General features: G+C 49.6%; 1 protein-coding gene across 1 annotated transcript; it reads left to right on the forward strand.

Annotated features, from left to right (window-relative positions):
* The first annotated feature begins 882 nt into the window (after nt 1–882).
* Nucleotides 883–18,753, forward strand: CCDC61 (coiled-coil domain containing 61). The gene is given in 15 exon segments (XM_088027671.1): nt 883–1,043; nt 3,982–4,140; nt 4,396–4,478; nt 8,379–8,536; nt 9,685–9,846; nt 15,269–15,479; nt 15,571–15,653; nt 16,316–16,485; nt 16,593–16,668; nt 16,987–17,129; nt 17,218–17,296; nt 17,474–17,528; nt 18,233–18,284; nt 18,287–18,310; nt 18,413–18,753. Coding segments are annotated over 15 exon segments (1,599 nt in total). The 5' UTR covers nt 883–997; the 3' UTR covers nt 18,511–18,753.
* The last annotated feature ends 50 nt before the right edge of the window (nt 18,754–18,803 follow it).

Consider the following 18,803-nt stretch of genomic DNA (forward strand, 5'->3'; position numbering starts at 1 on the left):
AGGAGGAGCCAGGGACCGTGATGTAACCCTGGAAACCGAGAGGGGAGTCTCCTTAGTGAAAGATGAGAGGGAAAGGCCCCGGGGTCGGAAAGCTGAATGTGCTTGTGCGTGTGCGCGCGCGTGCGTGTGCGTACGTGTATGTGCGTGTGTGCTGAAGCCGTGATGTCACGAGGCCCGAGAAATGGGATCAGGTGTGTGGGCCAGAGTGTGGTGCTGGGGTGTGCACGCGGAGCTCGCAAGGTTGAAGTGCTGACGTCACGGGTTGGCGAGGGCGGGGCCTCGAATGCAGGGTCTAGAAGCTGAGACGCAGAGGAGCTAGGAGAGTCCTGGGACTGGAACGAAACCAGCAACCAGGATGGGCCACTGGTCACAGAGCAAGGATGGAGGATGCAGGTAGAAGGACAAGGCAGGGGGGTGGAAGGAGGGAGGGGCGTGGGGCCTGGGGAATCCCAGAATTGGGTGGGGGGGCTGTCCTGGGAAGGCTCTGCAGGGAAGAGAGGTGGAAAATGTGGGGAGGGGGAGAGAGGGTTTACATTAGAATTTGGGAGGGAACAGAATCCAGGTGAAATATGGGGATAATGTAAGACAGGCTGAGAATGGGGTAGATCCCCACTGTGGAGTAGAACCTTGGGCGAATATGCAGGCAGAATCCAGGCGGAATAATAGGAGGGAGCAAAATTCAGGTAGAATATGGGGGAAACCCCAGGAGAACATGGGGGCTGGTGTACAGAGAAGGGGAATGTGGCCCCCTGCCCCCATTCTGGGAGAGCCGAATGGCAGTAAGGGACTTGGGGAAGGAAGTGGAGAGGGCTGGTTTGGGGAACGGGGTAGAAGGGGTGAGGCGGGAATATGGAGGGAGGGAGGTTCTGCAGCGGGGAGGGGAAGGGAGTCCAGAATCTCTAGGCCCTCTGGGGAATGAGTGATGGGGAGCTGGCCGAGGTGTGGGGTTTATTTCATCAGCAATTGTTGAGTGCTCACGACAAGCTAAGAAGAGAAGATGAGGGGAGGGGAGCGGGCGAAGTTTGTGGAGGTGTCGGAGGCAGGTGTGTGTAAAGGGACAATGGAATTCGGGGGGGAATATTCGGAGGCTTAATATCTGGGGACTGAGATGGAGGCTAATGACATCAGGGCAGTTGGATACGGAGAGGCCCTGTGATTTAGTGAAGGGCTGCTATTCTCTGGAAGAGAATGGGGAGCTTATGTGGGGAAGTGGGCAAGGAGGAGAGCAGGGCCGGGTTGGTAGTGGAGATGGGGTGGGACGGGCCCTTTTAGCCCTCTCTCCAACCTGGAGTTGGGTACCACGAGGGGGGTTGGTGAATTGGGCAGTGAAGCTGTGCCTCTCCTCAGGCGTTCTGCAGGTACCTCCAACGCCTTGGTAACCAGAACGGCGCGACTGCTGATTGGCTCGCGGAGCCTGAGGGGCGGGGCCGGGGGCGGGGTCTAGGACACCCGGTGGGGCGGGGCCAGCGCTGCCTGGCACCCGCCCTGAGGACCAGGGGATGCGAGATACGTTGAAACGTGTAGCAGTTTGTTTGCCTATAGGTCAGGGACTATTTAACCCCACCTCTGAATTTACAGAGAATGTGAGAGTGCCTAATTGTGAGAGTATGGATTTTCAAGGGGAAGAGGTCTCTCGACTTCATCAGCCGCCTCCAAACACGAGAGACCCCGACCCCTCTCCCAAATAAACTTAAGAGCTTGGGTCTAGAGACAGAGGAGCCTGCCAGAATGTCTGGGGCTTTGGCGATTGTCCTTGGGTCTTTGAGAAAGGGGATCTGTGGATGGGCCTCAGGGTGGTATTCTGGGAGCCCCTGAAATTACTTGCAAAGGGTTGTGGGCCTATTCATTTATCTGGGGAGGGTTCAGAGATCTCATTAGACTATCAAAGGCACAAAGACTCTTAAAATGTTAAAAAACACTGACCTTGAGTTTCAGGGCTCTTCATTTTCTGGCCTCACAATATTATATTTCCTGATATCATCCTTTAGGAGGACTTCTTGGGGAAAGTGTGAGGAGCAAAGGATGTGGTGGAGAGAAGGAGACCAGGCTTTGGAGGGGTCCCCATGATCTGGTTTAGGGCAGCCCTGGGTAGCTCTGTTTTTGGGGCAGCTGTGGGACTCTACTGAGTCTCAGTTTCCCCATCTGTACACTGGGGAGAAAAATGGGCTTGCCTTGTTTCTGTACTGCCTTTCAAGACACGACAACAAAGAACTAATGATAATGATAATAATAATAATGCCAGTATGTGTATGAGTGCTTGCTGTGTGTCAGGCATTGCTCAATTTGTTCAAGGATTTTAACATGATTAACTCATTTAATCCTTACACCAATCCAAGGAGATGAGCACTGTTACCCTTCTATGGGCTTACAGAGGCCTGCATGAGCATCATCTGGCCCATTATATTTCATCTCTGTCCCTCCCTCATGCTGACCTTGCTGTTCTTAGAACAAATCAGGAACATCCCACCTTGGAGCTCTTGCTTGGGTGTTCCCTTTGTCTGGCTACTCTTCCCCCAGATATTCACACATCTCCTTACCCCTCTCCAGGCCTCTCCTCAGAGAGGCCTTCCCTGGCTACCTTAGCTAAAAGAGCAACCCCTACCCCCAGCATCTCCTTTTTCCACTACTTCACTTTTTTTTTTTTTAAGATTTTATTTATTCATTTGACAGAGAGCAAGAGAGGAACACAGCAGGCGGAGAGGGAGAGGGAGAAGCAGGCTTCCCCCTGAGCAGGGAGCCCAAAGCAGTGCTCAATCCCACGATCCCTGGATCATGACCTGAGCTGAAGGCAGATGCTTAATGACTGAGCCACCCAGGCGCCCCTACTTCACTTTTTTTTTTTTTTTAATTTTTATACCTCTGACTGTTGCTGCCCTCTTGAGAGTAGGGGCATGCATAATCTGGTTTCTCATCATATCCCCAGCACCCAGGATGGCATGTGCTTTAAAGATAAGGAATCTGGCTCCAAGAGAGGTTAAGTAACTTGCGTGTATGTGCACATAGCTAAAGCTAGATAGGAACTCAGGCAACCCAGGGCTCTCATTCTGAATCATCCCCTAAAATCCAGGCTGAAGGCAGAGATCTGCTCCTCTCTTCCACCTCATAGAACTAACAGCGAGTGGTAGCCCTATTGGCTAAGAGAAGGTACTTAGGCTTACAACAGACCAATTAATAAAATAGATTATTAATTCATTGGACATGATTTAAGTGTATCATTGATAATACATAGCGCTGCTATTCTCTCGACTTGGACCACTTTCCCTAGATAGCCATTTGGCATGCTCCCTACCTTCCTTCAGTTCTCTGCCTGTAGGTTACCTCCTCAGGGAGGCCTGCCCTGACCACCTACCTAAAATCTGCCCTGTCTGACCTCAGTACTCTCTGTCCCCCTATGCAGCTTGATTTTTCTCCACAAAAAATTTTTTTAAAAGATTTTATTTATTTACTTGACAGAGAGAGACACAGCGAGAGGGAACACAAGCAGGGGGAGTGGGAGAGGGAGAAGCAGGCTTCCCGTGGAGCAGGGAGCCCGATGCAGGGCTCGATCCCAGGACCCTGGGATCATGAGCTGAGCCGAAGGCAGACACCTAACCATCTGAGCCACCCCGGTTCCCCCCCACAAATGTTTGAATAAATGAATGAATAATTAATATATAATGAGTATAAGGATTAATAATAGTATTAATCATGATTCTCTTGTCAGAAATCATATATTCTGTTAGCCAGCATGTGTTGGACATAGACACAGTTCAAAATGGTTTTATGTGTATTGTCCAATTTAATCCTCATGACAGCTCTGCGAGATAGATAACCATTATTATACCCATTTTCCAGATGAGGACATTGAGGCACAGAGAGGGAATCTCTTTCCTAAGGTGCCAAAACTGGTAAATGGTGGAGCCAGGATATGAATTCTGGCCTTCTAGCTTCTGAGCCTGGGCTCTCAGCCCCTCTGGGTCTCTGTCTCCTCCCTTTCTCCAGCGACACTGGCCATGGACCAGCCAGCTGGCCTGCAGGTGGACTACATCTTCCGGGGTGTGGAGCATGCTGTGCGGGTGGTGGTGTCTGGACACGTGCTAGAGCTGGAGGTGGAGGACCGGATGACGGCTGATCAGTGGCGGGGCGAGTTCGATGCCAGCTGTGAGTGTGCCAGCCTGGGGTGGGTTCATCTGTCCTTCCCCGGGATCACCTTATCCCTGAAGATGAGACCAACCCGGAACCCGCCCATCTGCCTCTTCTACCTGACCAGAGACTCTTTGAGGTGGGGAGGGGGCGTGGAGGGCTCATCCCTCAGGCCAGAGGCACTGGAATTGGGGAAAGTTAAAAAGCTTGGATGCATTGATCTTGGGCTGGGCAAGTGGTTAGACTCCAGGAAGGACTTTTCTCTCTACCCAGTCATTGAAGATCTGACTCACAAGACGGGGAACTTTAAACAGTTCAACATCTTCTGTAACATGCTGGAGTCTGCTCTCACCCAGGTAGGGGCCAGGGCTGGGGGGCTAGGGGAGGTTTCTGTTTTCTGGATCCCTGGGGAGGTAGATGCCCATCTGATGAATGCAAGACCCTCTACTTTCTCTTTCCTTAAAGGGACAGGGCTATCTTTTTCTTTCCCAATTGTAAGTGGTTTATTCTGATCCTAGTGATAGTTACTCTCATGTAGAAAATTCATGTCACAGAGAAATGTAAAGAAGAGAGTAAAAATCACTCGGCTCCTAATACTCATTCCTGGTAATATTTTATTAATATTTTGGTGAAAATCACTCCAGCTATTTTTCCACTTCTTTGTTTACTTGTGAAAGTGTGTGTGTGTGTGTGTGTGTGTGTGTGTGTGTATTTGCAGATGTATAATTTTATATAGTTGGTATACTTCCCAAAGTATTCTTTAACCTGCTTTTAAAAGATTCAACAATATTTCATAAACATTTCGCCATATCAGTGAATATAGGTACTCATTTGAGTCATTTTTACTGAGTATCTACAGTGTGCCAGGTACTGTGGTAAACATTGGGATACAGCAGTGAACCAAAGAGACAAAATTCCTGTCCTTACAAAGCTGACATTCTAGTTGGAGAAACAAAAAATTGAAAAAATACATAATGTCAAGTAGTTAAAAGTATTAATAGAAAAAAAATCAGGTTGGAAGTTAGAGTGGCAGGGATGCTATTTAGACATCATTTTAAAACTATGAACTACATTATTTCTCTGATTATAGATAAAATTCACACTCATAAAATTATGACAGTGTGTGATTTAGAAAGCGACAGTCTCTTATAATCCCCTTTCTGTCCCCTACTTTAGACTGTTAACATTTTATTATGTGTAGGCAGTATAGCATAATGGCCAAGAGCATGAACTCTGAAGTCAGACTCCTCACTGCTACTTACTAGCTGGGAGCCCTGGGCCAGTTACTTCCCCTCCACGCCTTAGTGCGTTCTTTCTTTCTTTCTTTCTTTCTTTCTTTCTTTCTTTCTTTCTTTCTTTCTTTCTTTCTTTCTTTCTTTCTTTCTTTCTTTCTTTCTTTCTTTCTTTCTTTCTTTCTTTCTTTCTTTCTTTCTTTCTTTCTTTCTTTCTTTCTTTCTTTCTTTCTTTCTTTCTTTCTTTCTTTCTTTCTTTCTTTCTTTCTTTCTTTCTTTCTTTCTTTCTTTCTTTCTTTCTTTCTTTCTTTCTTTCTTTCTTTCTTTCTTTCTTTCTTTCTTTCTTTCTTTCTTTCTTTCTTTCTTCTTTCTTTCTTTCTTTCTTTCTTTCTTTCTTTCTTTCTTCTTTCTTTCTTTCTTTCTTTCTTTCCTTTCCCTCTCTCTCTCTCTCTCTCTCTCTCTCTCTCTCTCTTTCTTTCTTTCTTTCTTTCTTTCTTTCGAGAGGGAGAGAGAGAGCACACAAACGGGCAGGGGGGTGGGCAGAGGGAGAGAAAGAATCTTAAGCAGGCTCCACACTCAGTGCAGAGCCCAATGTGGGGCTCAGTCTCTTGACCCTGAGATCATGACCTGAGTTGAAATCAAGAGTTGGATGCTTAACTGACTGAGCCACTGGGTGCCCCATGCCTTAGTTTTCTTAACTGTAATGTGGGGATAACAGTAGTTCCTATTTCACAGTGTGGTGAAGATTAAATGAGTTCTAGGTAAAAAGCTTAGAATAGTGTCTGGCTCATAAGTGCTTTACAGATATTGTCTTTTTATTATTGTCATCAACTTGTGAGTTTGTCATCCTTGTTAGTGGTTGCTTAGTATTCCATTATACCCATGTGGCATGATTTGTTTAACCCAGTGGTTCTCAAGTTTTTTGGTGTCATGACCTCTTATGCTCTTAAAAATTATTGAGGACATCAAAAAGCTTTTGTTTATGCAGATTTTAGCTATCAATATTTGTTTGCCATATTATAGATTAAGTTGTTTTATAAATTAAAACTGAGAATAATTTAAAGATATTTATGAATTCATTGAAAAATCACTGTAATAAACCAGTTATATGTTAAATAACATTTTTATGAAAAATACATTTTCTAAAACAAAATAAAATAGGAAATATAGCATTGTTTTACGTTTTTGCAAATCTCTTTAATGTCTTGCTTAATAAAAAACTCCTGGATTCTTTTTTTTTTTTTTTTAAGATTTTTATTTATTTGACAGAGAGAAGAGAGTACATACAAGCAGGGGGAGCCGCCGGAGAGGAGGAGGGAGAGGGAGGAAGCAGGCAGGGAGCCTGATGTGGGGCTTGTTCCCAGGACTCAAGAGATTATGACCTGAGCCGAAAGCAGACACTTAACAGACTGAGCCACTCGGGTGCCCCCAAAACTTCTAGATTCTTATATGTGCTTCTGCATTCAGTCTTTTGTGATATGTTTTGGTTGAAGTATATGCAGGAAAATCTCACTCACATAGATATGTGGTTGGAAAAGCAAGTCCTTTAATCAGGAAATTGTACAGATCCTTCTTTGCTAACATACTAAAAGTGGACAGGTGGTAATTTCTTAAAGATTTGTTGTAGTGTGGAGTCCAAAGGCCTATCAATGAACTTTTCATATTATGTTACATTAAAATCTATCGATGTATCTTGAACTTTACTTGGATCTTTTATCCATTTTATGATATCATGCATTGGTCATTTAGAAAATACAGTTCACTGAGTTATACAGATCTTCTGAATGTTGACGCATTTCATTATACAATATCAGGAAGTCACGTTTGTTAATATCCTCACTGATCTCACCAGGGAAGTCTTTCAACATCAAGAAGCTATCAAGCACACAGTGGCAGATCCAAGGTTTCCAAAATTCTAATTTTTGCTGTGAAGTTTGAATTTTACCATTGGCACCAAATACCGTTAGCTGTTTTTCTTGAAGTGACAGGCTGACTTTGTTCATTTTTGAGAAAATGCCTGCCAGACATCCAAGTCTGAATAACCATAGTTATGTCTGTCAGTCGTTCTTTCAAGTAAAAATAGTGTTCCATGAAAAAGCGGCTAATTTAGCCCCAAACTCGATTACACAAGTGTTCTTCCTGAGACAACTGTCATACTTTGGAATGCCACAGAATGTGTGCTTCCTTTCTTGTCACAGAGTAGTAAAAAGCCATGTACTCAAGGATGGAGATTCAAAAATATTAATAATTTTTACTGCTTCATCAGGAACATTCTAGGTTTGGGGCGCCTGGGTGGCTCAGTCGGTTAAGCGTCTGCATCTGCCTTTGGCACAGGTCGTGATCCCAGGGTCCTGGGATTCAGCCCCATGTCGGGCTCCCTGATCAGTGGGGAGCCTGCTTCTCCCTCTCCCTCTGTCTGCTGCTCCCCCTGCTTGTGCTCTCTCGGTGTCAAATAAACAAACAAAATCTAAAAAAAAAAAAAGAGGGAACATTCTAGGCTTGATTTCCTGTGTTAGGTTTGCTTGTTTCTTCTTCCTTCCCGGCCCCCCAATGAAACTGTGTGGCAACAGAGACTACAGTGATTACTAGTACGTTTGATGCCGCTGGCTTGATTTGTGCTAATGGGCACCTTCACTTTTACCCACCATTATTTTGCACCATTGGTATAAATGTCAGCACAGCAAAAAAAGGCATATGACATCTTAGTATTAGTATGATAATTGTTTTGACCTCATGGACTCCCTGAAAGGGTCTCGGGGACCCCCAGGGGTCTTTGGACAAGACTTGGAGAGCCATAGCACTAAGCTGCCCCCCATGGTTGAGCGTTTAGGTTCTTTCCAGTCTCTCCTTCTGACGTCCTTGTGCCAGCCCCTAGGGCAGGGCCATCTTGATCATTGGCCTCAGTGTAGGAAAAGCCCAGCGAGTCCAAAGAATGGATGGGGAGTGGCCTGGGTAGGTGGGTTGTGTGCTCTGGGTATGGCTATGTCCGGACTCCTGGCATTTCCTCCCATCCTCTTTCAACAGAGCAGTGAGTCGGTCACCCTTGACCTGCTGACCTACACAGATCTCGAGTCCCTGCGGAATCGCAAGATGGGGGGCCGCCCGGGCCCCTTGGCTTCGAGATCGGCCCAGCTCAACTCCAAGCGCTACCTGATTCTCATCTACTCTGTGGAGTTTGACAGGTGGGGATAAGGGACTGGCAGGTGGGAGGGGATGTGGTTCAAACTCAGGAACTCCCTGAGGGCTGGGCGGGGGTGGGGGTGGGGGGTAGCGGGTGTGTGTATGTGTGTGTGTGTGTGTGTGTGTTGCCTTTGGAATCTTCAGTGTTGAGATTTGTATCATTTAGTATCATGTTGGGCTATAAGTAGCAGAGTAACTATTACTAGTGCTTTAAACAAACAAGTTTATCACACAACAAAATGTCAAGGTGGGTGGCTACTACCCAGCAGTTTCATTAGGGACTCAGGCTCCTTCTGTTTTGTTTTGTTTCCTTTTGTCATCCCTAATGTGTTGGCTTTTGACCTCCATCCTTCTCTCTTCATGGTCACAAAATGGCTGCTGGCCCTCCAGGCATGGCTTCTGTATCAAAGCAAGAGGAAGAGAACAGGGCTGTACTGGCTAATGGCATGTACTGTTTTTATCAGGAAAACAAACGTGTTCCTAGAAGATGCCCAAAAGATTTCCTATAATATTTGGCCAGAAATGGTCTTATGGCCATTTCCTTAATATTTGGCCACAAGCGGTCACATGTAGGGGATGCTGGGATAATGACAAGCTGGCTTTTTTCAGTCTGTTTAGTGGGAGGCAGCAAGGCGGAAAAGAGCTGGGAATGGCTCTTGGGTAACCAGGGATGGTATCTGCCCCATTTGATAATAGCACCTGGATTTTCTCGTGGGAAGTTGTCAGTTCCCTATGCATAGCATCTGGTGGTGCAGTTGATCGAGGTGCCCTATCTTTCCTTAGCCAAGAGGTGAGACAGGTCAGGCCATTTAGAATCTATGCCTGTGGAATCTGAATTAGAACTTTTCTTGGCGGCAGGTAACATAATACCCATGTTCACTCCAACAGCCGTGAATGACAAGGAAGTCAGTTCAGACGGCACCAGGCCTGTCAATGCAGGATTGCTAGATAAGGGAGTCTGAGGGCTGGCCGGCTGGCCAAGGGGTAGGGGAGCAGGGAGTGGGCTTGAAGCTGCATTCGGAATGTACGCCTCTAAGAATGTGAGGTTTTGGAATTGGGGGTTTTCATACTCGAAGGCTCTCAGGGTCTGGTAGCTACCCTAGGGCAGATTCTTGGCCTCTGAGCTGCCACGGTTCTAATCCTCCCTCAGGATTCACTACCCGCTGCCCCTCCCGTACCAGGGCAAGCCAGACCCTGTGGTCCTGCAGGGCATCATCCGCTCACTGAAGGAGGAGCTGGGCCGCCTGCGAGGGCTGGACGGCCAGGATGCTCGGGACACCCGGGAGACTGAGATCTGGCACCTGAGGGAGCAGTGAGTCTGGGAGGGAAGGTGGTTGGGGCTGGGTGGGGGAGGCATCCTATTGGGCACCGCAGGGCCCTGTGCTCAGCACTCCTGAGAGAATGGTGGTCCCTCATTCACCAAATATCTGTTCTGAGCCCCTCCTCTGTGCCTGCCTTGCGTCGGGTGGTGCTGGGGACACAGCAATGACTGAGACAGTCTTGGCCCTGCCCTCCTGGGACTCCCAGTCCAGTGATGGAAGATAGCTCTGTGTGCAGATAGTGACAGTTCACGGTGGGTGGAGCTTGGGAAGCCCGGAGGGGAGACTGGAGCCTGCCTGGTAAGGGAGGGGTGTTGTAGGCAGAGGGAGCAGCATGCACAAAGACAGGGTGGGAGGTAGGGCTTTATCTAGTGCCTCTTTTGTACTGACCCCCTCCTTGCCGTCACGTAGTGGCCCGCCCAGGGGGCAGATGGATGTTGATCACGTAATCACCTGAGTATAACATTGCCAGCAGAAATGGGGTTAGGCAGAAAAGGTGGTCTGTGCTATAGGAGGCTGCGGTAGGAACCTGATGGGGTCTTGGGGTAGGTCAGGTGAAGGGGGTGGGGAACAGCGTTCTAGGCAGAATGAACAGCATGTGCAAAGGCTTTGTGTTTGGTAGGATGTGGTGAAAACAAGGGGACTCGAAGAGTAAAGTGAAGAAAGCAAAGGCTTTTTGGCACATTTCCGAGTACCTACTATGTGCTATGCACTGTGGGTGCTGAATCAGGGATTCCATCCCCATCTGGAGGAGGCCCCACCCATTGGGGAGCAAATAATATTTTTATTTGTTTTTATTTTTTATTTTTTTAAGTAGGTTCCACACTGGGGCCCAACACGGGGCTTGAACTCATGACCCTGAGATTAAGACCTGAGCTGAGATCAAGAGTCAGACACTTCACCAACTGAGCCACCCAGATGCCCCAATATTTTTAGTAATAACAATAACAATTATTACAGCAGCTAACATTTATTGAGCATTTCACTGTGTGCCAGGGATTCTGCTCAGTGCTTTATGACTTTATTCCTTTAATTCTTGCAATGTGGGCGTTGCTGTTGTCCCCATTTTGCAGAGGAGGAACACAGGCCCAGAGAGGTTAGAGAATTTGCCCCAGGTCACACAGTAAGTAATATGGCCAGGCTAGACCTTGAATCCAGGCAGCCAGCACCAAGCCCCCTTTGTTTCCTTTAGCTGCTGAGCTCTGTTGGCAGCTGCTGGGCCCCTAGGCCAGGACTGAGTGTTGGGGCTGACAGGGAGGAGTGGGAGCTTATGGAGCTGGAGAGCCTTGTGGGTCTTCCTGGAAGAGCTTGGTTGTGCATTGCTGGGAAGCAGGATAACCTTTAGCCTCAGTTCATCCTCGGGACTCTCTGATGTGTGTGGATGTATGTGTTTCCCGGACTGGCCACAGCGTGGCGCCCATTGCCCTTCAGAACGAACCGGAACTAGCGAGGGTGGCTTGAGATCCTATAGCTGGTCAGTGGCTTCTTATCTTTCTCTTCCCAACTTCCTCTTCCTAACTGGAGTGAGGGAATTTGGGAAGACTCCAGATTCATTCATTCATCCAGCCAACATTTTTCTGGTTCATACTGTGTCCCAGGCACACTGCCTGGCCCTAGTTGTTTCTTGAGCCCTTACATCGTGCCAGACATGGTCCAAGCACTCTTCGTAGCTTCTCACAGCCTTATAGGTAGGTATTATTATTATTATCGTCGCACTTCGCAGAGATGTGAGGTCAAACTGCATAAGGTCACCCAGCTTGTAATAGGTGGAGTAGAGTCAGACACAGTCAGCCTGGCCACAGAGCTCAGGTCCCTCACAGTGACCAGATGGCTGGAGTGGGGGTCCGGACGGAAAACCCATAATCACACCAGTAAGTGCCAGCTCGAGGAAGGAAATGTACAGAGAACCACGAGAGCAGAGAAGAGAGGGACGTGACCTAACGTCGCTGGGGGCAGGGGATGTGACGTTTGAAGGGAGAGAGAAAGTGTTCCAGGAGGAGGGACTTGGATCTGCAAAGAGAAACTTGGCGGCAGAGAAGGTGGGGGGAGAGGAAGGGAAGGGGGAAGTCCTCTAGATGGGGCTGAATGGGAAGCTCCTTGGAGAATATAGGGGAGCCACAGATTTTTAAGAAGTGTTTTATTAGGAAAAATTCCAAGAACACACAAAAGTAGACAATAGTATCATGCCCATGTACCTGTGCCCCTGATTCAATGGTTACCTACATTTTGCCCATCTTGTTTGATCTACGCACTCCCTTCTCCCTGAGAAGCAAATCCCAGACATCATATCTCCTCTTAAATACTTCATTCTATCTCCATGGTTAATGTATTCCCCTGTCCCCTGTATTTCCTGTGAAGTAGTTGTTAAACCTATAGGCTGGTCAGATTTAGGTTTCTGGCAAGACACCTTCCAGGTGGTGCTGTGTGCTTGCTCACGGTCAGGTGGCGTTGGGGCCAATGAATTCGGATGTGGAGACCTGGTTGGTTCCTTCTTATTAAGGTCCCATCAGCCCAGGATCTCTTGGTACTTTTTATTTGCTAATTACCAATGAGGTTGAGCAGTTTTTCATATATTTAGTAGCCATTTGGATTTCCGCTTTTGTGAGCTGTCTATTCACCCACCATGTCTATTTTTCTTCTGTCACCTACTTCTTACTGATTTCCAGGAGCTCTTTTATATAGTCAGGATATGAGCCCTTTTTTAATTTTATGTATTTCAGAAACCTCCTTGCCCTCTATAGCTGGACTTTTTACTCTCTTAATAGTGCCTTTTGATAAACAGATGTTCTTAATTTTATGTAGACTAGTTTAGAAATTTTTTCTCTGAAGTTAGTCATTTTTATGTCTTCTCTTAGAATCCTTTTCTCCCAGTACCATGAAGATATGGTCCTATATCATCTTCTATAGTTTTTTGTCTTTTTTTTTTGTCTTTTGCTTTACACATTTATGTCTACAATCTACCTGAAATTGATTTTGGGGGAGCTAGGTGTCCTTTTATGGTTTTTTTCACATTACCAGTCAATCAGCCCAGTGACATTTATTGAAAAGAGTATCATTTCCTTGGGGCGCCTGGGTGGCTCAGTTGGTTAAGCGTCTGCCATCGGCTCAGGTCATGATCCCAGGGTCCTGAGATCAAGCCCCACATCGGGCTCCCTGCTCAGTGGGGAGCCTGCTTCTCCCTCTCCTCCCCGCTTGTGCTCTCTCTCGCTATCTCTCTCTCTCTCAAATAAATAAAATCTAAAAAAAAAAAAAGAGTATCCTTTCCCTACTGCTTAGCCATTGTCACCTTTCTCACAAAGAATGTTTGTTTATGTATCGTGCATCAGGTGAGGTTCTGTGCTCTGTGGTCCATTGGTTTGTCTACGCTTGTGCCAGCACCACACCGTTAAAATTATTGTAGCCTTATAATTAGGCTGATACTGGGTAGAGCAAGTCTTCTGACTTATAAATTTTAGAATCAATAGGTTTTTCAATACAAAAACATAAACTTGTTGGAATTTTTTTTTAATAATAGGCTTGAGATTTTATTCTTTTTAAATAAAAATACACCCAACATGAAGCTCGAACTTATAACACTGACACCAAGAGTCAGATGCTCCACTGACTGAGCCAGCCAGGCACTCCAAAATTTATTAGTATTGCATTGAATCTATAGAGTAATTTAGGGGAAGCTGAAATCTATATAAATAGTGAGTATTCCAATATATAAACAACCTACCTCTGCATTTATTTAGGTCTTATTTAATGTCTCAGTGATGTTATTCCATCATACTTTTGTTAGATTTTTTTCATCTTTGGATGATTTTGCTAATGGTTTCTTTATATATAAATCATGTTGATGTTTATATAATTGTACTTATGTATTTTTTTTAAAGATTTTATTTATTTACTTGACAGGGAGAGAGACAGCAAGAGAGGGAACACAAGCAGGAGGAATGAGAGAGGGAACACAGGGGGAGTGGGAGAGGGAGAAGCATGCTTCCCGCTGAGCAGGGAGCCCGATGTGGGGCTCGATCCCAGGACCCTGGGACCATGACCTGAGCCGAAGGCAGGCGCTTAACGACTGAGCCACCCACGCACCCCTTATGTATTTAATTTTTTAAAAAGATTTTTTTTTTTTTATTTGAGAGGCAGGGAGAGAGCAGGAGCAGGGGGAAGTGGCAGAGGGAGAGGGAGAAGCAGACTCCCCACTGAGCAGGGAGCCTGACGCGGGGCTCAGTCCCAGGACCCTGAGATCATGACCTACCTGAGCCGAAGGCAGGCGCTCAGTTGGTTAACTGAGCCACTCAGGTGCCCCTATAATTGTAGTTATATGTTGATTTTGTATCTAGTAACTTTGGTCCGTTTTCGTATTTCTTATAATTTGTAGATTTCCTTTGATTTTCAATTTTTATAATCATTTCATCTGCAAATGACTGTTTTGTTAATTTTTTTTTTTTAAGATTTTGACAGAGACACAGTGAGAGAGGGAACACAAGCAGGGGGAATGGGGAGAGGGAGAAGCAAGCTTCCCACTGAGCAGGGAGCCCAGTGCGGGGCTCGATCCCAGGACCCTGGGATCATGACCTGAGCCGAAGGCAGACGTTTAATGACTGAGCCACCCAGGTGCCCCTTTTTCTTGTTTTATTGCATTGGCTAGGACGTTTAGTGGATATACCATAGAAATTCAACTTATTTTCTGTTGGTATACATTTTGGTTATTTCTACTCTTTTTGCTATTACGAATAGTGTTGTAATGAATAGCCTTGTGTGTACATCTTTTCCTCAAGGAAGGTTTCGAGCATAGTAGGGGATCTGATTGGATTTGGCATTTCATTTTTTTTTTAATTTTTATTTATTTATTTTAGAGAGAAATTGTGTGAGAGAGTACAAGCAGGGGAGGGAGAGGGACAAGCAGACCCCATGCTGAGTGTGGAGCCTGATGGGGGGCTCCATGTGGGGCTCAATCCCAGGACCCATGACCTGAGCCAAAATCAAGAATCGGAAGCCCAACCAACTGAACCACCTAGGTGCCCCATTGGATTTGCATTTTAGAGTCTTCTGGTGAATAGGAGGTAGTGAGACCTGGCTGGGAGGCCTCGGGGGGGGGGGGGGGGTCTAAGGCCGGGACTTCCGCGCTAGGCGTTCAGGGTATAGAGAAGGACAGACTGACGATTTATTTTGGAATTGGAACTCGCAGGGCTATGTCCTCCCTGTGGGATGAATGGGAGTGATGTGGCCGTGCTCCTCCTCATGTGGGGGACGTGGAGGAGGAGAGATGACGGGAACACAGGGGAAGCTGGAGTGGTGGGGCCGCGTTTCCCCGTTCCTGGAGCAGGTGAATGGTTCGTGCCCACCCCATGAAGAAGTGAGAATGATGGGATCCTGAGAGCCCCCCCTCCCGACTCTTGCCTTCCCTCTACCCACTTCCCCCAGGGTTTCACGCCTGGCATCCGAGAAGCGAGAGCTGGAGGCCCAGCTGGGCCAATCTCGAGAGGAGGCTCTGGCAGGGAGGGCTGCGCGCCAGGAGGCCGAGGCGCTGCGTGGGCTCGTCCGGGGCCTGGAGCTGGAGCTGCGGCAAGAGCGGGGCCTTGGACACCGCGGGGTCGGCCGCCGCAGCCAGGATTGCCGGCGCCTGGCCAAGGAGGTGAGGGGGCGGGGCGGCCGGCGGGGGTGGCCGGTGGGGCGTGGACCTCGGCCTCAGTGTGGCCCCCTCTGCCCCTGTTCACTCCTGGCAGCTCGAGGAGGTGAAGGCTTCGGAGCGGAGCCTGCGCGCCCGGCTTAGGACAGTAAACACCGAGCTGGCGGTGTACAAGAGGGGGTGAGAGACGCGGCCGGGGGCCGGGGGGCTCAGAGCTGCGACCCTGCTGCTGAGGGGCTGCGGGCTGGGGGGGCGGGGCCTGGGGAGGAGGTGCAGTCTGTTGGGTGGGAGGGCGGGGCTGAATGGAGCGGAGGCTGAGAGTGGGCGGGGATGGAGGGGTGGAAGGAATCTGATGGACTGCATGGGGCGGAAAGCTGGACACGGCAGGCGGCGCTTGAAGCGTCAGTCAGTCAGGAGGAAGGGCTGGAGATAAGGTCCGGGGGAAGGGGTGGGACCTGAGGATCTTGTAGAGCGAAAGGGCGTGGCCCAACTGCTGGGGATCTGGTTGACGTCCAGTGTTATTTATTGGGGTGGGTGATGGAATACTGGGAAGGATCTCTAGGGAGCTGTGGGAGACCTCAGGAAGAAGGGCCCGGTAAAGGGGGTTTGTTCGGATGTAGGGAAGTGACAGTTTCTTTTGGGGGGGTTCTCTGAGGCTCCGAGAGGGGCAGAGCCTGGGACAAGGTATCTGTGAGGGTCGTATGCAAGGGCGTGAATGTCTAGGAGTTGATGGTGGGATGGACCTGAAGGTTCGGAGATGGTGTGATCCGAGAAGAGGCTTGAGATAGGAGTTGACATAGGAGCTGGCCGGCGGGAAACTGACAGTGGGCCCTGTGCTCCAGGAGACGGACTCCGCCGGTGCCGCCGCCCCGGGCCCGGGAGGATCGGGCTTCGTCGTCGCGGGAGCGCTCCACATCGCGCGGTCGCGGTGCCACCCGCTCTTCTTCCCGGGAGAGCGGCCGGGGGGGCCGGAGTCGAGGCCGCCCTGCCCGCCCCTCACCCTCGCCCACAGGTCTGTGCCCTGCCCTGCCTGTGGGAGGGTGGGGGATGGACTGGAGCTGTGGAGGCGTGCTCCTGTGACCCAGCCTCTTCTCTCCACACTCTCCCACCCCATTCTAGGTAGTCGCGTGCCCCGTTTCGACCCCACAGCCTTTGTGAAAGCCAAGGAGAAGAAGCAGAGAGAGATCAAAATAAAGTTAGCGCCCATTTCCCCCTTACCTGCCCATATTCCTGCCCCTTTACCTGGCCACCCGACCTGTGCTCTCATCCATCCCTGTCTCCCATCTGTCTCCATCATCTGTCACCTGCTCCATCTCTCCCCTTCCCTTTACCTGCGCCTGCTTTTCACTTGACCTCCACCTCCTCCCCTAACCCCCACCACCCGGTCTGTGTGTCCGCAGCCCTTTTTTTTTCCCTTGCCTGTGTGACCTCAGCTGTGCTCACAGGGCCGCAGCGACGCCATTCCTAGCATTAGTTGGGCACACAGGTGGGTATCTCCTTCTCCGCTCCCCAGGCAGCAGCAGCAGCGGAACCGATTGGGCAGCGGAGGAAGCGGGGACGGCCCGTCCATCTCCTGGTCTCGCCAGGCTCGGCCCCCCGCTGCCGTGAGCGGCCGAGGGGACGCGGCTAACCGCTCCCGAAACCGCAGCTCCTCGGGTAACTGGGCTGTAGCGCGCGGGGCGGGCGGACGGGCTGGGCGCCCCCGGCGAGCGCGGGAGGCTCACTCTCTCCTCCCCCCCTCTAGTGGACAGTTTCCGCAGCCGCTGCTCATCCGCCGGCTCCTGCAGCGAGTTGGAGGATTTCTCCGAATCCCTTCCTAGGGGGTAAAACTTGGGCGCGGGGAAAGGACCGCCTCCAACCGGGTGTCTGGGGAGGCTAGAAACAGTCTTTTGCAGGGAGGTTTGGGTGATGGAGGCGGGATCCTTGAAACCACCGGGGAGGGCGAGGTGGGAGGTGCCCAAGGCTCCTCCCGCTGGTTCCTGAATACTCTCTCCTGTCAGAGTTCACCACCGCGGGAAGCCTCCCAGCCCCACAACCTGGGGCGGGTCCAGCACGGTGAGTGTCTTTCCCCGGACCTTGGAGGAGGTAGGGGCAGCATGAAACCACCAAAAGCCCATGATTCCATTCTGGGGGACTCAGGTTGCAGAGGTGTCTCTTTTTTTTTTTTTTTAAGATTTTATTTATTTATTTGCCAGAGAGACACAGTGAGAGAGAGGGAACACAAGCAGGGGGAGTGGGAGAGGGAGAAGCAGGCTCCCCGCCGAGCAGGGAGCCGATGCGGGGCTCGATCCCAGGACCCTGGGACCATGACCTGAGCTGAAGGCAGATGCTTAAACGACTGAGCCACCCAGGCGCTCCGCAGAGGTGTCTTTTGAAATGCGTCTGGACGCAGAATGTTTTGAGATCATTGGATTGGAGGGGAGTGTGGGGGTGGGGTGGGGTAGATGATACTGGCTAAGGGCACTAGCCCTGGCCTCAAATTGGCAGCTCTTAAAACCTGGCCCCGCCTTCCTATCACCTGTGTGGCTCACGCTAGTTCTCAGCCTCAGTCTCTTAATCAGTTAAATGGGGATGGTAATAGTATTCATCTGAGAGGGTTCTGGTGGAGATACCAGGAGGTGACTTTGCATCTAGTAAGTGCCCAGTGGGCGTCAGCCCTTGTTCTCTGAGGTCCTTAGGTTCAAAATTTCCAGTGGGATCTGGGAGACAGGAATAGAGGGAGGATACCGTATCTAACCCCCCCTTCCTGTCTCCCCCAGCAGCAGAAGCCCACCCCTCTGGAACGCAGCCGCCATCAGAGATGCCTGACCAGTTCGGGGGCTGGGTCCCTATGAAAGGTGAGCCTGGGACTCCACATCTCCCCCTCCCTCGCCCCCCACCCAGCCCAAGGGCAGCGTATTGGGCCCTCATTGCCCCTGCACCCACACCCACTCTCACAGAGTACAGCTCCGACCACCAGGCAGCAGACATGGCCGAAATAGACGCCCGCCTGAAGGCCTTGCAGGAATATATGAACCGACTGGACACACGGTCGTGACCTCGACCTGGAGTACTGCCCCTCCATCCTTCACCCACCGCTGGATTCGGGGGGGGGGGGGCGGGGGGGCGGGGCCGGCGGTTCCTTCCAGCCCCGCTCAGGCTTCTCCCTGCTGGTGCTACTGGGGTTTCAGGTGTGTGAAGCCTTGACCCCACCCCCCTCCGCCATACACTGCATGCTGGGAGGGAAGGTATGTGCATTTTGTAAATAACTATTTGCTTTTGGGCTCCTTCAGCTTATGACTGAAGGGTGGGGCTGGAGTCGGGAGAAATGAGGACTGGGTGGTGGCTGTA

This window comes from Eumetopias jubatus, unplaced genomic scaffold, assembly GCF_037043125.1.
Source record: "Eumetopias jubatus isolate StellerSeaLion01/CBP00866 unplaced genomic scaffold, mEumJub1_p1.0 scaffold_10, whole genome shotgun sequence".
In the NCBI taxonomy this organism is placed as follows: domain Eukaryota; kingdom Metazoa; phylum Chordata; class Mammalia; order Carnivora; family Otariidae; genus Eumetopias; species Eumetopias jubatus.